Source organism: Pavona decussata, unplaced genomic scaffold, assembly GCF_977016875.1.
Source record: "Pavona decussata unplaced genomic scaffold, jaPavDecu1.1 SCAFFOLD_217, whole genome shotgun sequence".
NCBI lineage: Eukaryota > Metazoa > Cnidaria > Anthozoa > Scleractinia > Agariciidae > Pavona > Pavona decussata.
In genome coordinates, this window is record NW_028145622.1 from 1,564,100 (window position 1) to 1,579,790 (window position 15,691).

Sequence of the window (15,691 nt, forward strand, 5' to 3'; positions counted from 1 at the left end):
CTGATCACTATCAATAGATTTTGAAGCATCATTGTGAAATCCAGGCACTTCCTCATGCAGTCTCAGAACAATTAGGATTTCTTTCTACGGAAGCTGGAGAGGTTCGTGTTTTTTACACTCCATGATACAACCCAAACGTCGCGTTGCCAAATGTTTTCAGTTGAGTATCGAAAATAATTTTGCGTTTTCTTTGGGTTTGCTTTACTGCGACCTATGATTGGTTGACAAAGTTCGCTCCACTTTCTCATTCATCGAGGAGCCAATCAAAGACCCATCAGTCACATGCTTGAATGTAGCTTGTGTTTCCCGCGCCCGGCAACGGCCACATTAATTTGCATCGAATTCTGATTGTTTCATTGTGCTGTTTATATTTTTTGTGCTTGGCCAGAGTACTAACGTTTGTTTTACTTTTGCGATATTCAATCGAAAACCGCTTGGATGTTCTTCAAGCGTTGCTAATAAAATTGTTTTTACTAACCAATAAAACTAAATTAAACTTGAATTACTGTTTATCAAACTTACTGTTTGAGTTTCTGACGGATCCTTCGCTGCCTTTTCCCCAGTACCTTGCAGCTTGTTTTGCTCGCTCACCGACCTACCCCTTATCTCCAGCAACTTCTGGTTGTTCTTGTCAATCTTACTTTGGTCAAGATTTCTAATACGTCCCAAATAAAGACCATAACAAATTTCAAAACCCTTACGATAAATACCAGTAATAATGAGTTGCCATTTAGAATTAAAAAAATTTCATAGAACGGCTGGACTTTTGTTAAAACTGTACATTTGAAGTAAAAGTGAACTTAGCTATATTTCGATCAAAAACCTTTGCCCTTTTTCTTTCAAAGAAAAAAAAAAAGTCAAAAAAGGCACTTCAAAGCAATAAAAACTGGAAATTAATAAGTTCACTTGTAACTTTCTGAGAACTATTTTTTTCTTTAAGCAGTTTAAGATAAAATATAGTTCTCGAATACGAGTGTTGAGTGCCATCATGTTAAAATAAGTCCAGACGTTTCGGGCTTAGCCCTTCTGATCAGTGGAAAAATCTTTGACTTTCCACTGATAGTGCCACGCAGCTAACGAAAATTTTTCGTTCAACTTTTATTGTTTTCTTTGCCTGTATCTGGTTCCCGCTTGGAGCACCACGCTTCTAGCAAAAGTATGTTATGATTCCTAGTTTGCACATAGAAATGACAGAGGATACGTCAAGTTTCTGTTATATAATAAACTTTGCAAAACTTGAAAATATCTATTTTTCTTTTTATTTGTTTGTGTACAATGAAGGATACGGCTAATCCCTTATCGCACCACGTGATGGCTTCCTCAAACTGATTCAGCTGAACACAGGCGCTTGCTCCTAATAAAATAGAATGATGTCAGTTTGGAATTTAACCTGACTAATGTTAGAACTGTACAATGCCTCCACCAATCAGTTAAAAAATGCGATAAGTACTCTAGCAAAATGTTCACCTTCGTGATCACGTGCCTCTGTATAGTCAGCAGAATTAACATATCAGTGAACAAAAGCTGATTATAGATTACGTAATGCCCATCTGACTGCTGTGAAATAATTGATAAAGCTTTTACCACTTAAATCACTTATTAAAGCCCCGAAAAGCTCTCCTAGATTTTAAAACTCTGATTTCCTCAGGTGCTATTTGTTTTAACACTATTGCAAAGCAAATACGAGCCACGCGCTCATTGGACTTAAATTAGAATAACAACGTAAATTTCCAACCGTTTTCTTAGGTGTCTCTTACCTGTAAAAATCGCTTTGACGTAAGACGGTTGCAAGTCAGTGGCACTCTTTGCATCACTTAGTGAATAATGGAATTTACCTGCGCAAAAATCAATGAAAAGAAATATAAGATGTTGACCAGCGCACGATTAACACATATGATTCTCAAACTCATTACTAATTCATGAAGAGAAAACAAAGGAAATCACTACCGTGAAGGAGGTTTGGAAATGTGATCTTAATTATCATAAAATTTTGGGAACTTTTGCTTCGAATTTCTCCAAGAATTATCAATAGTTTGAGAAGCTCATATCAAACACTCGAAAGAGTGTTTCCACCTATTTCCAAATACCTCAAAGTTGGTTAAAAAAAAAACTCGGCTGCGCCTCGTTTTTCCAACCTACTTCTCGATGTTTGGAAATCGGAGGAAACACTCTTCCTCGTGTTTGATCTTTTATATCTTAACTGTTTGTGGAAAGACATTAAGTTTACAAAACTGTGAAAATCTCAAAACTTCTCACCCAGATTAAAATGTGCTGTTGCTCTGTTGCTGTACAGTTTGGCGTTCAGTTCTTCATCCTTGCAGTTCACTTTGATTCCTTTGGTGTAAAGCAATATGGCATTGCTGAAATCTTTCTTTCTGAATTGATCATTGCCCTCATTCTTAAAGAGCTCTGCTGCGGCTGAAATGAAAGAAGATAAAAGACATCTTGCATTTTCCTATGTAAAGGTTAAGAAACTTGGCGTTGTTAAGGTGATGCTAGTGCAGTCCTTTTTGCTACTGCGGCATATTGTAAGTCATTATAAACAACGTAAACTGTTCCAAAGCACATTTTTAGCGTTAGTAACGTCAGGCAATTTTACTGATTTTCTTCAGGGCTTTTTTGAGTTCCTTAGCTTGCGGGTCGGAGTGGGGCTAGTTCATGCTTTCTCGTTCTTCTCATCTGCAACATTAACGCTACATGATATATTTTTCCGCACAGTACACTGTACGTTAAAATTAAAGAAATGCCAAAATGGTATAAAACAAATTATAAAGATACAACGGTAAATTTTTGTTAAGGGTAAGGGGGGGAGGGAGGGGGTCAAAAACAAGATATCACGGTCTATAATGGGGAGGGGGGGAGGCCATTTGTTTTTCAGGAAGAGAATCATTACTAAAATTCCTCACCTCTTAAAGTAGTTTCATCATCAGTATTCAGTGTTTTCTCAGTAGCAGTTGTGATGTCAGATTCATTTGCATTGTCCTCTCCGCCTGCATCTCGTAGCTTTTTTTGTTCATTGAAAGACTGGCACCTTAATTCTAACAACGTCTGGTTGTTCTTGTCAATCTTACTTCAAGTCAAGACTTGTAAGATCGATAATAGTTGAAAAAGTTATCAATAGTTAACTAAACCGTCAAACTACTATAAGCATAAAGTCATATTTGTAAGGTATCTTGATTTTCTCATTTGTTTGTTTTGGTTTTCGGGAATTAAAGAGAAACCATAGCATTGACATTATCAGGGAAAGTAAAAAAAAAATCATTTCTTTAATTATTCTTGCGCGTGGTGGTACAGAAAAGCATGAATGAAGGAAAATCATAAAATTTGAATTTTGATCCCAATTCATCGTTGTAGCATCTGTAAAGGATACGGCTAATCCTTTTTCACACCACGTGGTGGCTTCCTCAAACTGATTCAGCTGAACACAGGCACTTGCTCCTAATAAAACAGAATAATATTAGTTTGGAATAATTTTCTCTTAAAAAATGGGGTGGTTCATATAATATTCCCTTAGGGGTACTTTTAAGGACACCAAGAAAATGCCACCCTTGATGTTTTATCCTGGGTAAGCTTTACTGATATCTTTAAACTCAAAATACTAAAATTTGTACGTGACATTTATATAAACAGTATTGTAAAAATTATGATGCATCACTTAAACCCCTATAAGTACAACATCAATTTTCAGGGAATGTAACATTTAGCGGTGTTAAAAATTTGAACTTTGGCACAACAAACTACGGCGCCTCGGTGAAAAGGAATGTACAGTGTTTTTGTTGTTGTTGTTGTTTTTAGAAATATCGTACCTGTCACGATTGCTTTTAACAATGACGGCTGTAAATCAGTAGAAACTTTAGCATCATTCAGCGAATCATTATAATTTCCTGAAGAAGAAGAGACGAGAGGTAATACATTAAAAAGGTTTAATTTTAACGTACTCTTTAAAGTTGCGATATTAAAACACCTTGGTTAGGCAAAGCCTAAAACATGTTAAAAATACTGACCTAAACAAAAATATGCGACCGCCCTGTTGCTGTACAGTTCGGCCTTCAGTTCTTCATCCTTGCAGTTCACTTGAATTCCCTCCGTGTAGAAGTGAATCGCGTTGGTGAGATCATCCTCTCTGTATCTCTCATTGCCTTCAGTGTAGTAAACCTCTGCTATAGCTGAAACAAAGAAAATTAACAGAAGGTTTGTGCTCTTATTCTAGGATGAGCGGCGGGGGGACAAGTACGAAGCATAGTGAAAGTGTCAAACTGTTGTAATTTTGTATAAAAAAATGATGTGTGGGAAAGGAGTGATTGGGATTTATTCAAACTCCAGAAACCATAAGGAGTTCGGTACGAGTAAGAGATTAATTGTGGAATCCTCTGGAGAAGAAATGGAATCTTTAATTTAAAACGGCAGTTACAGTTTTCCGCAAGAAAAATATGGTTTAAGCAAAGGAAATTAAACAAAAGGTACGCGAAAGAAACGTTGAAAGAACTCCTTAGTTGGTTGGCAAAATGTCTTTTCCTCGACCCAGACGGTCCCATAATCCCTCATTCATACCAATCTACCAATCTACATCAAATTAGAGTGTCTGTAATTCCTGGTCAAGTGGGGACTTTTAAAAAACGCGCAAAGAAAAGCAAGTTTTAGTATAACCACTTTAGGTCAAAGGGCCCGTTTAATGATGAATTGAGTCATGTTCTATTTAACAAAATGCTTTTGAAACTGGAATTTTAACGACGTGGACACACAGCAAGATGAAAAAAAAATCGAACTTTTGGATAGAATTTTATTTTTGCAGAATAGTAAGAGAAAAGCCCATCTTTGTGGCTATAGCTCTAGCCTTTTTCGGGGAAAGGATTATGTCCAGGACCCACTGTCCAATATATTCCTGCAGCGCATGTTATCCAGGGGAGGATTAATATTGGGGCGCCTCTTTAGGTCTTCGGAAAAAGGAAGTAACATGTTTCTTCTCACCTCTTAAAGTGGCGTCATCAAAATCCAGCGTTTCCTCATCAGCTGGTGTGACGTCATTGTCAATTTCAGCTTGGGTTGGACTCCTCGCCATGAGTGATGGAACTTCCTTCCTAAAACGGCTATGGATCGAATATTTATAAGCTCCTTTTTTGTAGAAAACAGAAATGGCTGTATTAAGGAAACATCAGTGAGTTCTAAAGTCAAAGAAAAACAAAGAGGACCAAGATGGTCACCTTGAGTTCGGAAAATCATTAACAACAACAACAACAACAACAACAATATTTATTAACTCACACTTTGACTAATTACAGGGGATCGTTATATACTTCACAGGTTAATTAAAGAGAATAATGACAATAGTAATTTAGGTAATTGAAGCCTAGAGGCTAAAGGAACCGTAAGGTTTTCGAGTTAACCTCTAGTAACTATTTACAGTTAATTTTGATTAAAACAAAAGGAGCAACGAAGAAGAAAGAAACCAGACCGAGTAGTACACGTCATCTAAAGTCCTTTGCGGATCTCAGAGAAAAGCAGTATTCACCCCCTAAGCGTCACTGCTTTAATACTTACGGTGTCATCAAGAGTCCCCTCCCCTCCCTCCCCCCCCCCCCCCCCCCCCCGCCCCCAATCCTCGCCCCCTTCTCCCTTCGCCCATCGAAGGCCCCAGAAGACCAAAAAATACCGATCTGGATAGGATTAAAATAGCTGGGCTGACGTTCTTATTCCAGTCAGGCTAAAAGTCGAATACAGTGGACGAAATTAATACCTACCTCAGTAGCACAAAGTATGATTTACATCTCGGGACATGCAAGGGTGCCCAGCTAGAGGATAAAATTGTTATTCGCCCAGATTAGTAATCAGTTGTTGTTATATGAAATACAAAACAGTTATTAACAGTTACAAAGAGACAAAACATTCAAAAAAACTTCTACGAAAAGCAACTTACTGACTACGCCAAGGAAAAAAATTAATCACTAAAAAGTCTTTTAGACGTTAAAGTAAGACTCGGGTTGGTGTAGAGGGAAAAATTATATACCTGGGTAGTTTTCAAAATGCACATTTCACTTCACATTCACGACTCAGGTAAACGTTTCTTTGACGTGTTAACTACACGTAGTGAGCTCAACTCATGACTATAAAAACGTTGACCAAAGATCACGAAAAAGGAAACAAATAAGCTATGCTGGTCACACAATCTGACGATACTTGCAAATTTGTTTATTATAAAAGACGTATAAAGGAAAATCATGGTTTTATGGTTCAAGATAAATTAAAAACTTCTTCCTTTTTTTTCACAGACACACTGAATATTCTAAAGGCGACTATTAATTCGTTCTAAATGGATTCTACTGAAGATAAAACTAGGTTTCCTTACGTGTTTGTCCTCATATCACATCTTCAGATTACTTTACTCGAGTCGATGTATTTCCCAGACAATGTCATAAGTTTAGGTAGTTGTTTTTCATGAGTGTTGGCCTTCGGAAGCATAAATGCAGTCGGGAAAGAAAGCTCACGCTTATAATACTACGTTGCGATTTCTTGCACGCAGGGATCGTGTATGCCCGTTTTTTAACACGTTTGAGTGGCGTCACGGCCGTTTCGCAGAATTTCTGCGTTCGATGATTCTCTATGACAGTCTCATCAATCGACTGTTCATGTTTTACTTTTAGTCAAGCAATGTTTTTTAAATGTCTTTTTAGCAAAGTATTTTGTTTCGAATTTTCCTTCTACGAACATTTTCTAATTCAGAATAAAAAGTTCGCTCCTACATTCAGTTTCATATAACAAAATATTCACAATTTGCTGAGATATTCATCCTCCGTCCTTCTCAGTAAACGCGTCCTTGCTGTACTTCGTCTCTAAACTGTTAAGGCATAGAGTTCCCATACAAAGCCATGTGTAAGGGAAATTACCACATTAAAAAATGAAATTAAAAAAAATAATGCGACGTCATAGATAAAACTAAACAAATTATATATGCTGGACTGACATGAAAACTTAGGGCGTTGAGTGGGTAAATACCGGCAAAGCTCTCCTCTTAAAGCTTCTTAGCTCACTCTTTGTCTTCTATGATTATAAAAGGCAGACGGATGTGGCTTTGCATTTATGATAACAGAACTCAAAGTAGAAGGAACGAACTTAAAGTGTTCCTGAACCCGGGATCTAAGTGTAAGTAGAACAAAACAAAACTCCTGCAAGCGAGCACAGTATTCAACTCGGAGCGCAACTCTAACGTTAAACTGAACGTTAGATGGAAGTTGAGCTGTTATTCTTTGCTTCTTTACTAAAAGCGGAACGACCAAATCTTAGTGAAAATTTAAGTGTAAAAAAACTTTGAGTTGTTTGAAACTTCTCTCTCTTCTCTTAGAACTTCCTGTTGTTGAACTAAACGGCAGTGGGTGTCATTCATACTAATTTGAATTTCATTTTCAGTTGAATTTACAGCGCATAAATTTGCTTTTAGTCAAACAAAGATAAGATAAAAGTGGTTTTAAGGGATATGTCAGAGAAATCTAACGGTTCATTTCGCTGGATATCTGTTCGGGAGGGACTTTACATCGCCTCAGAAATTCTGATTTAGTTTCAAATAAAATCTAAAGTTTTCTTCAGCAAAATAAAAGCTTAAAATTTCGAAACGCTAAAAATTAATTCCCTTCGCTTTCGAAGAGGCAAATATGTCGTTTTTAATGCGAACAAAAGTTGGCTGACATTTTCATAAAGCAAACAACAGTTAGTAAATTCGGGGAATACGATTCCGCTCGGCTAAAGCTTTCTGCAACTTAAAGGAGCATTGTTACGGAGCCTTTGCTGTATGTTGGTCAAAACTGCTCATAATATTTGATAAAGAACCTCTTTTCTAACACGAGATTTGCTCTTAGAGCACCGGGAGGAAAATATGAAACGATTTCTCCAAGGAAGAGTAGACTATGATACATTTTTAGCCATTTTTCCAAGATACCTAGGATAAACTTAAAAAAACTGGCCAAATTTTTTTAAGTTGCAATCCATTTCCATCCTAGCCATCTGCAGCCAAAAATGAATAATACTAGTTCTGGTGCACTGGTAGGGTTATTGTTCACAAAACGGAACCATTATCTTGACGTTTACAACCATACCTGTATGGTTTTTTGCTATTCAAAGTGACACTTAAAATAGGTGACACTGCACCATTTAAATTTCTACCTCAAGCAGCCAAAGAAATTAAACCGTATCAGTTTACACAAATATGTCTTCAAAAAGCCACGAGACAAAACGATCTGGGAAGACAGGAGTGAGCATTTGAAGTATTTTGGTTCAATTTTCTCATTGGGTGCTTCTGGTATATCTCTTTCAACAGTTGTTAATCCAGGAAACAAAATTCAATAAAGTCATTATTGAATTCAGTATTAAACAACTTGCACAATTTGGTGAAATTGCCTGCCTCCTTTTCAATCCGAAATTAAAAGGACGGAGTTTGTCTAAACAAAGTTAATGCCCCTCTACATTGAAAGCGTTAAATAACATAAGCAGATACTCGACATTCAAAGCCGTGCTTACCTTAAACTATTTGTGTTTTAACACTGTGAGAAATTGCGGGCAAAGCCAAGATAATGAGTAACTTGCTTCGACGAACTTCTCGTTAGATAGTGGATCTTCAAAAACCACAGACTTGCTATATTTTCATCGCAAGAAACCGAAATCTTTTTTCATGAGTCATTTGCTTTGTCAAACCCAACATTGAAAAGCGAAATTTCAAATTACGAAACATTATCTTAATTCCAAGAAACCGAATTATTTATCACATTTTATGAAGTCATAGAAATAGGCTAAAAATACTGGGACATAGACGGAAACATATCGCTTAAGCTTAGGGCCTATTCATATCAATTTTGTCTCCTGTTCAGAATGGCAAATCTATTGGCGATGTAGTAGCTCTCATAAGGTTTCACGTGATTGGCTTTTAACCCTTCTAGAAAACAATAGGAAAAACAACAGAAAAATAATTCAAGCTGCGGCCCTCTAAAAACAACAGCAACTGCCGCAAAATTTAAACAATTACAAGCTTGCAAGAGCTGCTACACTACTGAAACTTTGGCCCGGTTAGAGGGGAGAAAATTAAGCACGATTCTTCGCTTTGATTGTTTATTCCTTTGTAATCATCCGGTACCTGCAAAGAAACTACAGGCCCAAGCATAAAAATATAATCGATGCTTAGATTTTCTATCTCCATTCGCAGTTCTTGGTACTAAAATTTTTTCTCAGCTTAGAAAGAATTCATATTGGAAAAATTTAGTCCGGTTACCGAGATCTTGGTAACCAGGCTAGCCCGCCTTCTCATATGATGACATCAAAATGTTTGCAAAGGACACAGCGGAAAGGCGAGATCTCGGAAGGCGAGGCAGCTTGGTTGACTAAGATCATATGAAGAGGCCGTTAACCTGGCATACCAAAAAGCAGAGATACTTGCTATTGAATTAGTTATGATATAAGAACTTATAGAGTTACGACACCCGTTGTTAATATCATGAGATCAAAACGTAATATTTAACTTACAACACAAAATTTTAAAGACCGTTTGACCAAAATATGAATTTGGATATTCCTTTGCTTCTACAAAACTCACTGTTGCTGCAGTTCCGGTATTCTTATAAACAGTTAATTTTGCTAATACATTGGAACCCAATTAATACGGATTTACACTACAGGAGAATTCTTCTCGTTTAATGGAAAGAATTATGACATAGAACCGCTATGGGAACCAAAATGGTAGTGGCTTTTGCCAACCTATTCATGGCAGCAGTTGAAACCGAAATCCTTAGAGAGAGCACAAACAATCACTGGTGTAGAAAAGGTTCATTTATTTCACGCTATTTACATAAAATCAACATAGACAGAAAAGTACAGTTACAACACATGATTACAAGATAAAATAATCACTGTACAGATTATAAAATGTGTGTGGTGGTCAAAGTAGCAAAGGCTTTCTGGTTGACCACCACCTACTTTTAAGTAAACAAAGAAATGACACTGAGCTTTATTGTGATATAGAATAAAATGTAGGAAATGTTTGTAGAGCTCAGGATTAATGTACAAGAGAGAATTACATGTATATAAATTAAGGTATGTTAGAGATATACTGAACCAAGCAAGAAATCTAAACAGGACAAGCTTAACAAAAGAAAAAACAAAAAACAAAACAAAACAAAACAAACAAAAACATCCAAACAAACAACCAAAAACAACAACAAACAAAAACAAAAAGCAAAACAAACAAAAACATCCAAACAAACAACCAAAAACAACAACAAACAAAAACAAAAAGAAAGGAAAAGAACAACACATCATCAGCAGCAGCAACAGCAACAACAGCAGCGACATGAGTTCAAATGAGTTCACTGCAACTACCGGAAATCTTCCAACCTGCACTATTAACAATCATAAATTCAAAGTTCTTGGTCTGGGCATATCTTTCTTTTCCCTTTTTTTTTTCTTCACAAACGCCAATAATGTCCAACCTTTTTTTTTTAACTGAACAGGAAGTTCTGAATTAATTTTTTCTTTCATCCAAGCCTTTATCCAGACAAAATCCGTTTTTGACCGGACGTTGTCCGTTGACCGGCTCCTGGCTTTTTCAAGCCCTGGGTTATTTTATGCAATGGATTGTGTTCCAGGGTAAACTGAACAAGCCACGCAGAGACTACCCCCCCCCCCCCCCCCTCTACTCCTGCTTCTAACACTGACTAAGTCTGGTTGTACACAAGGACGTTTTTCTTGACAAGTCTACATTTAAAATACAAACGTTTTAATTTCGGTTATACGACAAAATATGTCGTATAAAGTTTCTCTTTGACAACTCTCCTTGTTAGAAGACTGATGATCTAGGCTTTGAAGACGTTCACCGAAAACTTGGTAATCCTTTTCACGAGAACAAGTCCTAAAATTATAATTTTGACGGCGTTTTAAATTGTACGGCCCTCATTGTTTCTTGTCCCAGGGTGTGATATACAAGTCGCATTTCTTCCTTTGTGACGTCTTCGAGTTGGCATCTCAAATCGAGGGCGTACATTTTAATTGTAGATTAATGCTAAATTATTCGTCTTTTTCTCTCACCTATTACACGAGGAACGGTACAGCAGGACGAACAACAGTGAAGCCTAAATAAGTTCTTATAGTTATTCCCCGGACAAAATATTCGCCAAGTTTATTCCATGGAACGGTCCGTCTATATAACAACATGGAGGGGCATTATGGTGTTATGGCAGATTTCCGTTTTGTACACACCTTGACAAGCTTGACTTGGACCGACGCTTTGAACTTTCCATACATTTCCCTGTATGTTTTCCCGCGAACTATTTTTAGTAGCAGTTCACGGCTGGTTCGCTATACAGACAAATGTATGGAAAGTTCTAAACACGACTGGACGCTTTCTGGCACAGCTACATCACTCCAATTTTTTTCTTAAAATCCTTTTTTCTAGTGCCAAAAATTTCCAATTCATGAATTTTTCAGAAGCGATGTTTTATAAAAATTATTTGACATCGGATTTCCATACAAACATTAAAGCCTGTTTGCCTACTCGTCAAAATGGCGTCAAAAACCGTGATAAGGCCTATTATATAGCCTATACCCAGTTTATTGCAAATGGAATTGAAAAGCTTGTCTGTTGTTGTTATTATTATTTAATCATTGTTATTAGAGAACTAGAAACACTCCGAAAGTTACGGTAATCATTATTGTCCCGAGGAGGGGGGGGGGGGGGGGTACTCTCCATAAAAAATTGGATAAGTGTGTGCGGCCCGCTTCCCAAAACCCTTACCTTATTTATGACCAAAATCTGCGATTTTCCGTACCTTATTTATGACCTGACCAAAAATTTGTTATCCAATCTATGACCTGATACTGCCTGGTCAACTTCAATTCAAAAACCCCTGGAGCCCAGCGCGTGACCGGAGCGCGTGACAAGCCGTTGCGGAACGTTCACAGTTGCCGTAAAGATCATGATGAAGAAGTAGCTTCTTCAAAAACAACAACAACAAGAAACGAATTCAAAACTAGAATGAAAAAATCGATACCCTATTATTACCAAAATGGCGGCAAAATGGCTAAAACCGATACCCTATTTATGACCAAGGCGGCTGAAAAACCATACCCTCTGGCGCCGTACATAAATAAATAGTTCATATAAGGGAGTACCCCCCCCCCCCCCCGGGTTATTGTCATACAGATCTTTCAAAATCTGTGGTCACAATATGGATATTACAATGTTCTTACAGTAATCATTCATGTGAACACATTCAATTTAGTGTAATCTCCTTCGGGAAGTCTAGAGTGGAACAATCCAGCCAATCAGAGCATGAGCACTAAAATGGCTTCCAAGGCGAGAACGGCGAGTTCTGGAAGACGAAGACGAAGAGCATTTTAGCTCAGCTTAAGTCATGAATAACATAAGCATTTCAAATGTTTTACTTGATGTTAGTCGTTTTCAAATAACATGCTTGACATGTAAACAACATTTTATTTTCTATCAGATTTTTTTAAGCGAATCATTGTATTCACTGCAAGGTCAGTAAACTTTAGTCAGTTCCATTGCTTCCTTTGGTGTGAATTTTCACGCTTCGTTCTAAACTTGATCACTTGGTGCATCAACCATGCCATGGTTATACGCCTCGTTCCAAACTTGATCACTTGGTGTATGTTTACATGCCCCGGCGTAAAACAAAAGTTAGATTCATTATCTTACTAAATAAACAAGTACAACAGGAAACAATATTTCAAATGTCCGATATTTTTAGCCTTGTAGTTGTTTCACAGGTTTTATGTAATCACTCTAATAGAGGGCGTTTTAGGAACGTTAACTACTTAGTAACAATAAGTATTAGTCAGAAGTCTGTTCCACTGTTCAAAAAGTAAAATGACACTACAATTTATCGTAGATTTAATAGTTTCAAACAAATACAATTGTAAGTTCTGTTTCCTTTGTACTTTCAACATGTCATTAAAGCCTGGTTTACACGTACGACGCAAGCATAAGCATAAGCACAAGGATGTTTACACATGCGATAAGCATAAGCATAAGGTGACATACGCAAGCGCAGAAGCATGAAAATTTGCTGCCGCCATTTTGCAAATGGCAACGTATGCTTATGCTTGCGTCGTCCCGGTTTACACGTAGGTTTCTTGTGCTTATGCTTGCGTTTATGCTTATGCTTGCGTCGCACGTGTAAACCAGGCTTAAATACACATTTCCGTTGTTATACACGTTTCTTGTTATCACTGCGTTTTCTCGTTTCACATAGGCACCAAAATTGGGTCATTTTCAACTCTTTCAACCTTCCCTTCTTATTGCCATCATAACAGCACTCCTGCCTCCCCAAGGCAGCATTCACTGCCGTTCCGGTATACTAGTCTATAGTATATGCTTCAATTTCTGACTAAAACCTCGCTTGCCCCTCCCCCCTCTAACATTTGCCTGCAAGTAACGTAATATGCTGTATCTTTCCGCGTTACCTGCCGCGTTACTGTGGATGAAGTATTCCTGATATTGTATACTACATATAGTATGTACTTGTGCTGTAAAAACTTATTTCCGATAAAGTAGCAGTACAGGGCTAATTACTGCCGCATTACCAGTAGTGTACACGAAATATAATGACATACGAATCCGACGGTATTACGAAGTAGCCACGGAATGTACACAAACAGAGCACTCGTGTCAGCTGAATTAAAGATCCTCAAAGGTTAAGATCCAATTTTGTAAGGATTGACATTTGAATTTATCGCGTGGTGGAAAGTTTTCAAGCATTTAAAAATCGTGATTAGGTTTCCACGTGGTTAGAATCAAGCGTAACTCTACTGAAACAAATACACAATTACAAATAAATTCATCGATTCACTCTCGCGGTTGTGCCGTGAGTTGGCGTGTTTGTGCCGTGAGTTGGCGTGGTTGTGCCGTGACTTCAGGGGCACCCAGCGGATCGTTTCGGTAAATTATCTGTTCGGAAGGCCCTTAATCCCCTACAATTTTCTAAAGGTAAATTTTCAACTCGAACGTTCGTGATATGGGAAATTTAAGGCCTAGTGTTTTCGGATTGATAAACATTTGGTTTTGGGTACCGAAGAAAGGTCAGCTAAGATTTTCAGAAAGGAAATAAGACCTAAGGTTTTCGAGAAATGGACAAAGATGCCCTAATAATTTCGAGTCGAGTCGCAAAATACTCAAGTTCCCCTAGAATGACCGAACAGATAAAATTATTTTAGCGCGGCCTGAAATGAATCTACAGAGCTTTAAAGGCACTCTAGATAGCCTAAAATTGTGTTTTTAAGTATCTCAGAGAAAACTGTCGCTGGGTGCCCCTGTGACTTGGTGTTTGTTCCGTGACACTTGTGGGCCACCGTAGTTATTTTAGCTTTGTTTTTGCAACTACACACCACCAACTGCTCCAGTTGTATACATGCACATGTAATGGAAATGATGGTCTGGATCCCAGGAGAAAAAAGAAAAATATAGCAACACCAAGAACAAATTTCTTGCTCAACAAGTTTTATTCTGTCAGCTTGTGGTCACTCTCTCTACTCTTTGTACATGTCTTGGTTGACAAAGCTGAATTTAGGGTGGGGTGGTATAAGTATCTTATTTCACACCTCGGAAAAAAAAATTGTCTATAGTTAGCTTATTGAATTAGTTCTTTATTCGTCATCACAGCTTCAATTGTTTAAATCTGGGCTTTATTTCAACTGCTAAATGACCAGTTAATTTTGTAAATTTTGTTTTAAAACAGACCAAGAGCCTCACCCCAGAAGGAGCACATCAGTACATTAAAAGCAAAAGACCTCACATTCTGTTCTCCCCTCGGCAGTGGGAGGCCATTAGACTGTTTCACCAAAACCTGTTGCAACAGGACAATCATCATATCACAGGACGTTAATATTATTGTTATAAGACTATTGTGATGTGAAGTGTTCTGGTAAACAGTTGGCCATAAACCCTTAGTTCTTTTTCTGTAAGCAGGTGGAATGAATGTCAGAACTCACATTACATTTTTGTGCTTGTACTTTAATTGTTTTGGTACATCCTTTCTTTTGTAAGATAAATAAATTTTGCATAAATTAGCAACAAGTGTGAAAGTGTATAATGTTGGCCTTTATTTGGATAACACACATTTGCATTAAATCAGACAGAGTGTGTGGTAAAACAAGGGTGTCAATGGTCTCCATCTTCACTCTTTAGTTTGCAAATAAAACATGCTAAGTTCCGCTCTTTGTCAGTTACAAAAGGAAACAAAGTATCCTCGTAAATCAAAGCGCAATTTCTATTTGCCAGAAATGGCTGGCTTCATCACTCACTCAGTAATTCAAAATTTTTGAAAACTGTGAGAGATCACCTGGGTTATATCATTAAATATCTCCCAGTTTTGTGTGTCGGGCATATAATGTCACGTGAAACATTTTGACAAATAGCACACACGACTAAGTGTTTGATGGATTAGAAAACCTGGTAACATTTCATTAAAAACCTCATTTGAGGTCTGGCAAGTTAAGGTCTAATTACTCCAGCTGCAAGTGTCAGGAATGGCCGTTGTTATGCCCCGCAGTTTCTAAAGCACGAGAAGACCAGAAGTATGCCCCACCCTACCCTCCAGAATAGAGTACAAGTTTCGATTGTAAATCCCCGGACTTCCACTCGTACACCTGGGTGGGGATGGACAATACGAAGCAAAGTTCCTTGTTAAGGATAAAGAACTAT

The 15,691-nt window shown here is 37.6% G+C and overlaps 2 protein-coding genes across 4 annotated transcripts in view; one reads left to right on the forward strand and one right to left on the reverse strand.

The window, feature by feature from the left end:
- LOC146459753 (uncharacterized) overlaps positions 1-8,604 on the reverse strand; it is a 59,941-nt gene extending 51,337 nt beyond the window's left edge. The window contains exons 1-11 of one of the 3 annotated variants that reach the window (XR_014857824.1): positions 8,506-8,604; positions 5,739-5,789; positions 4,969-5,087; positions 4,005-4,166; positions 3,807-3,884; positions 3,371-3,438; positions 2,907-3,066; positions 2,257-2,418; positions 1,758-1,835; positions 1,287-1,354; positions 523-636 (exon numbers count right to left, since the gene is read on the reverse strand). Coding sequence is in view for 2 of the 3 variants with exons in the window: in XM_085088998.1 (XP_084945124.1) it covers positions 523-636; positions 1,287-1,354; positions 1,758-1,835; positions 2,257-2,418; positions 2,907-3,066; positions 3,371-3,438; positions 3,807-3,884; positions 4,005-4,166; positions 4,969-5,059 (981 nt within the window). In the remaining variant the exon portion in view is untranslated. The remainder of the gene's footprint in view (positions 1-522; positions 637-1,286; positions 1,355-1,757; positions 1,836-2,256; positions 2,419-2,906; positions 3,067-3,370; positions 3,439-3,806; positions 3,885-4,004; positions 4,167-4,968; positions 5,088-5,738; positions 5,790-8,505) is intronic. The other 2 variants (XM_085088998.1, XM_085088997.1) reach the window with 2 other exon arrangements.
- LOC146459752 (phosphatidylglycerophosphatase and protein-tyrosine phosphatase 1-like) overlaps positions 1-15,411 on the forward strand; it is a 74,822-nt gene extending 59,411 nt beyond the window's left edge. Inside the window, exon 4 of the mRNA XM_085089016.1 lies at positions 14,727-15,411. Within this exon, the coding sequence (XP_084945142.1) occupies positions 14,727-14,873 (147 nt within the window). The 3' untranslated portion in view covers positions 14,874-15,411. The remainder of the gene's footprint in view (positions 1-14,726) is intronic.
- The last annotated feature ends 280 nt before the right edge of the window (positions 15,412-15,691 follow it).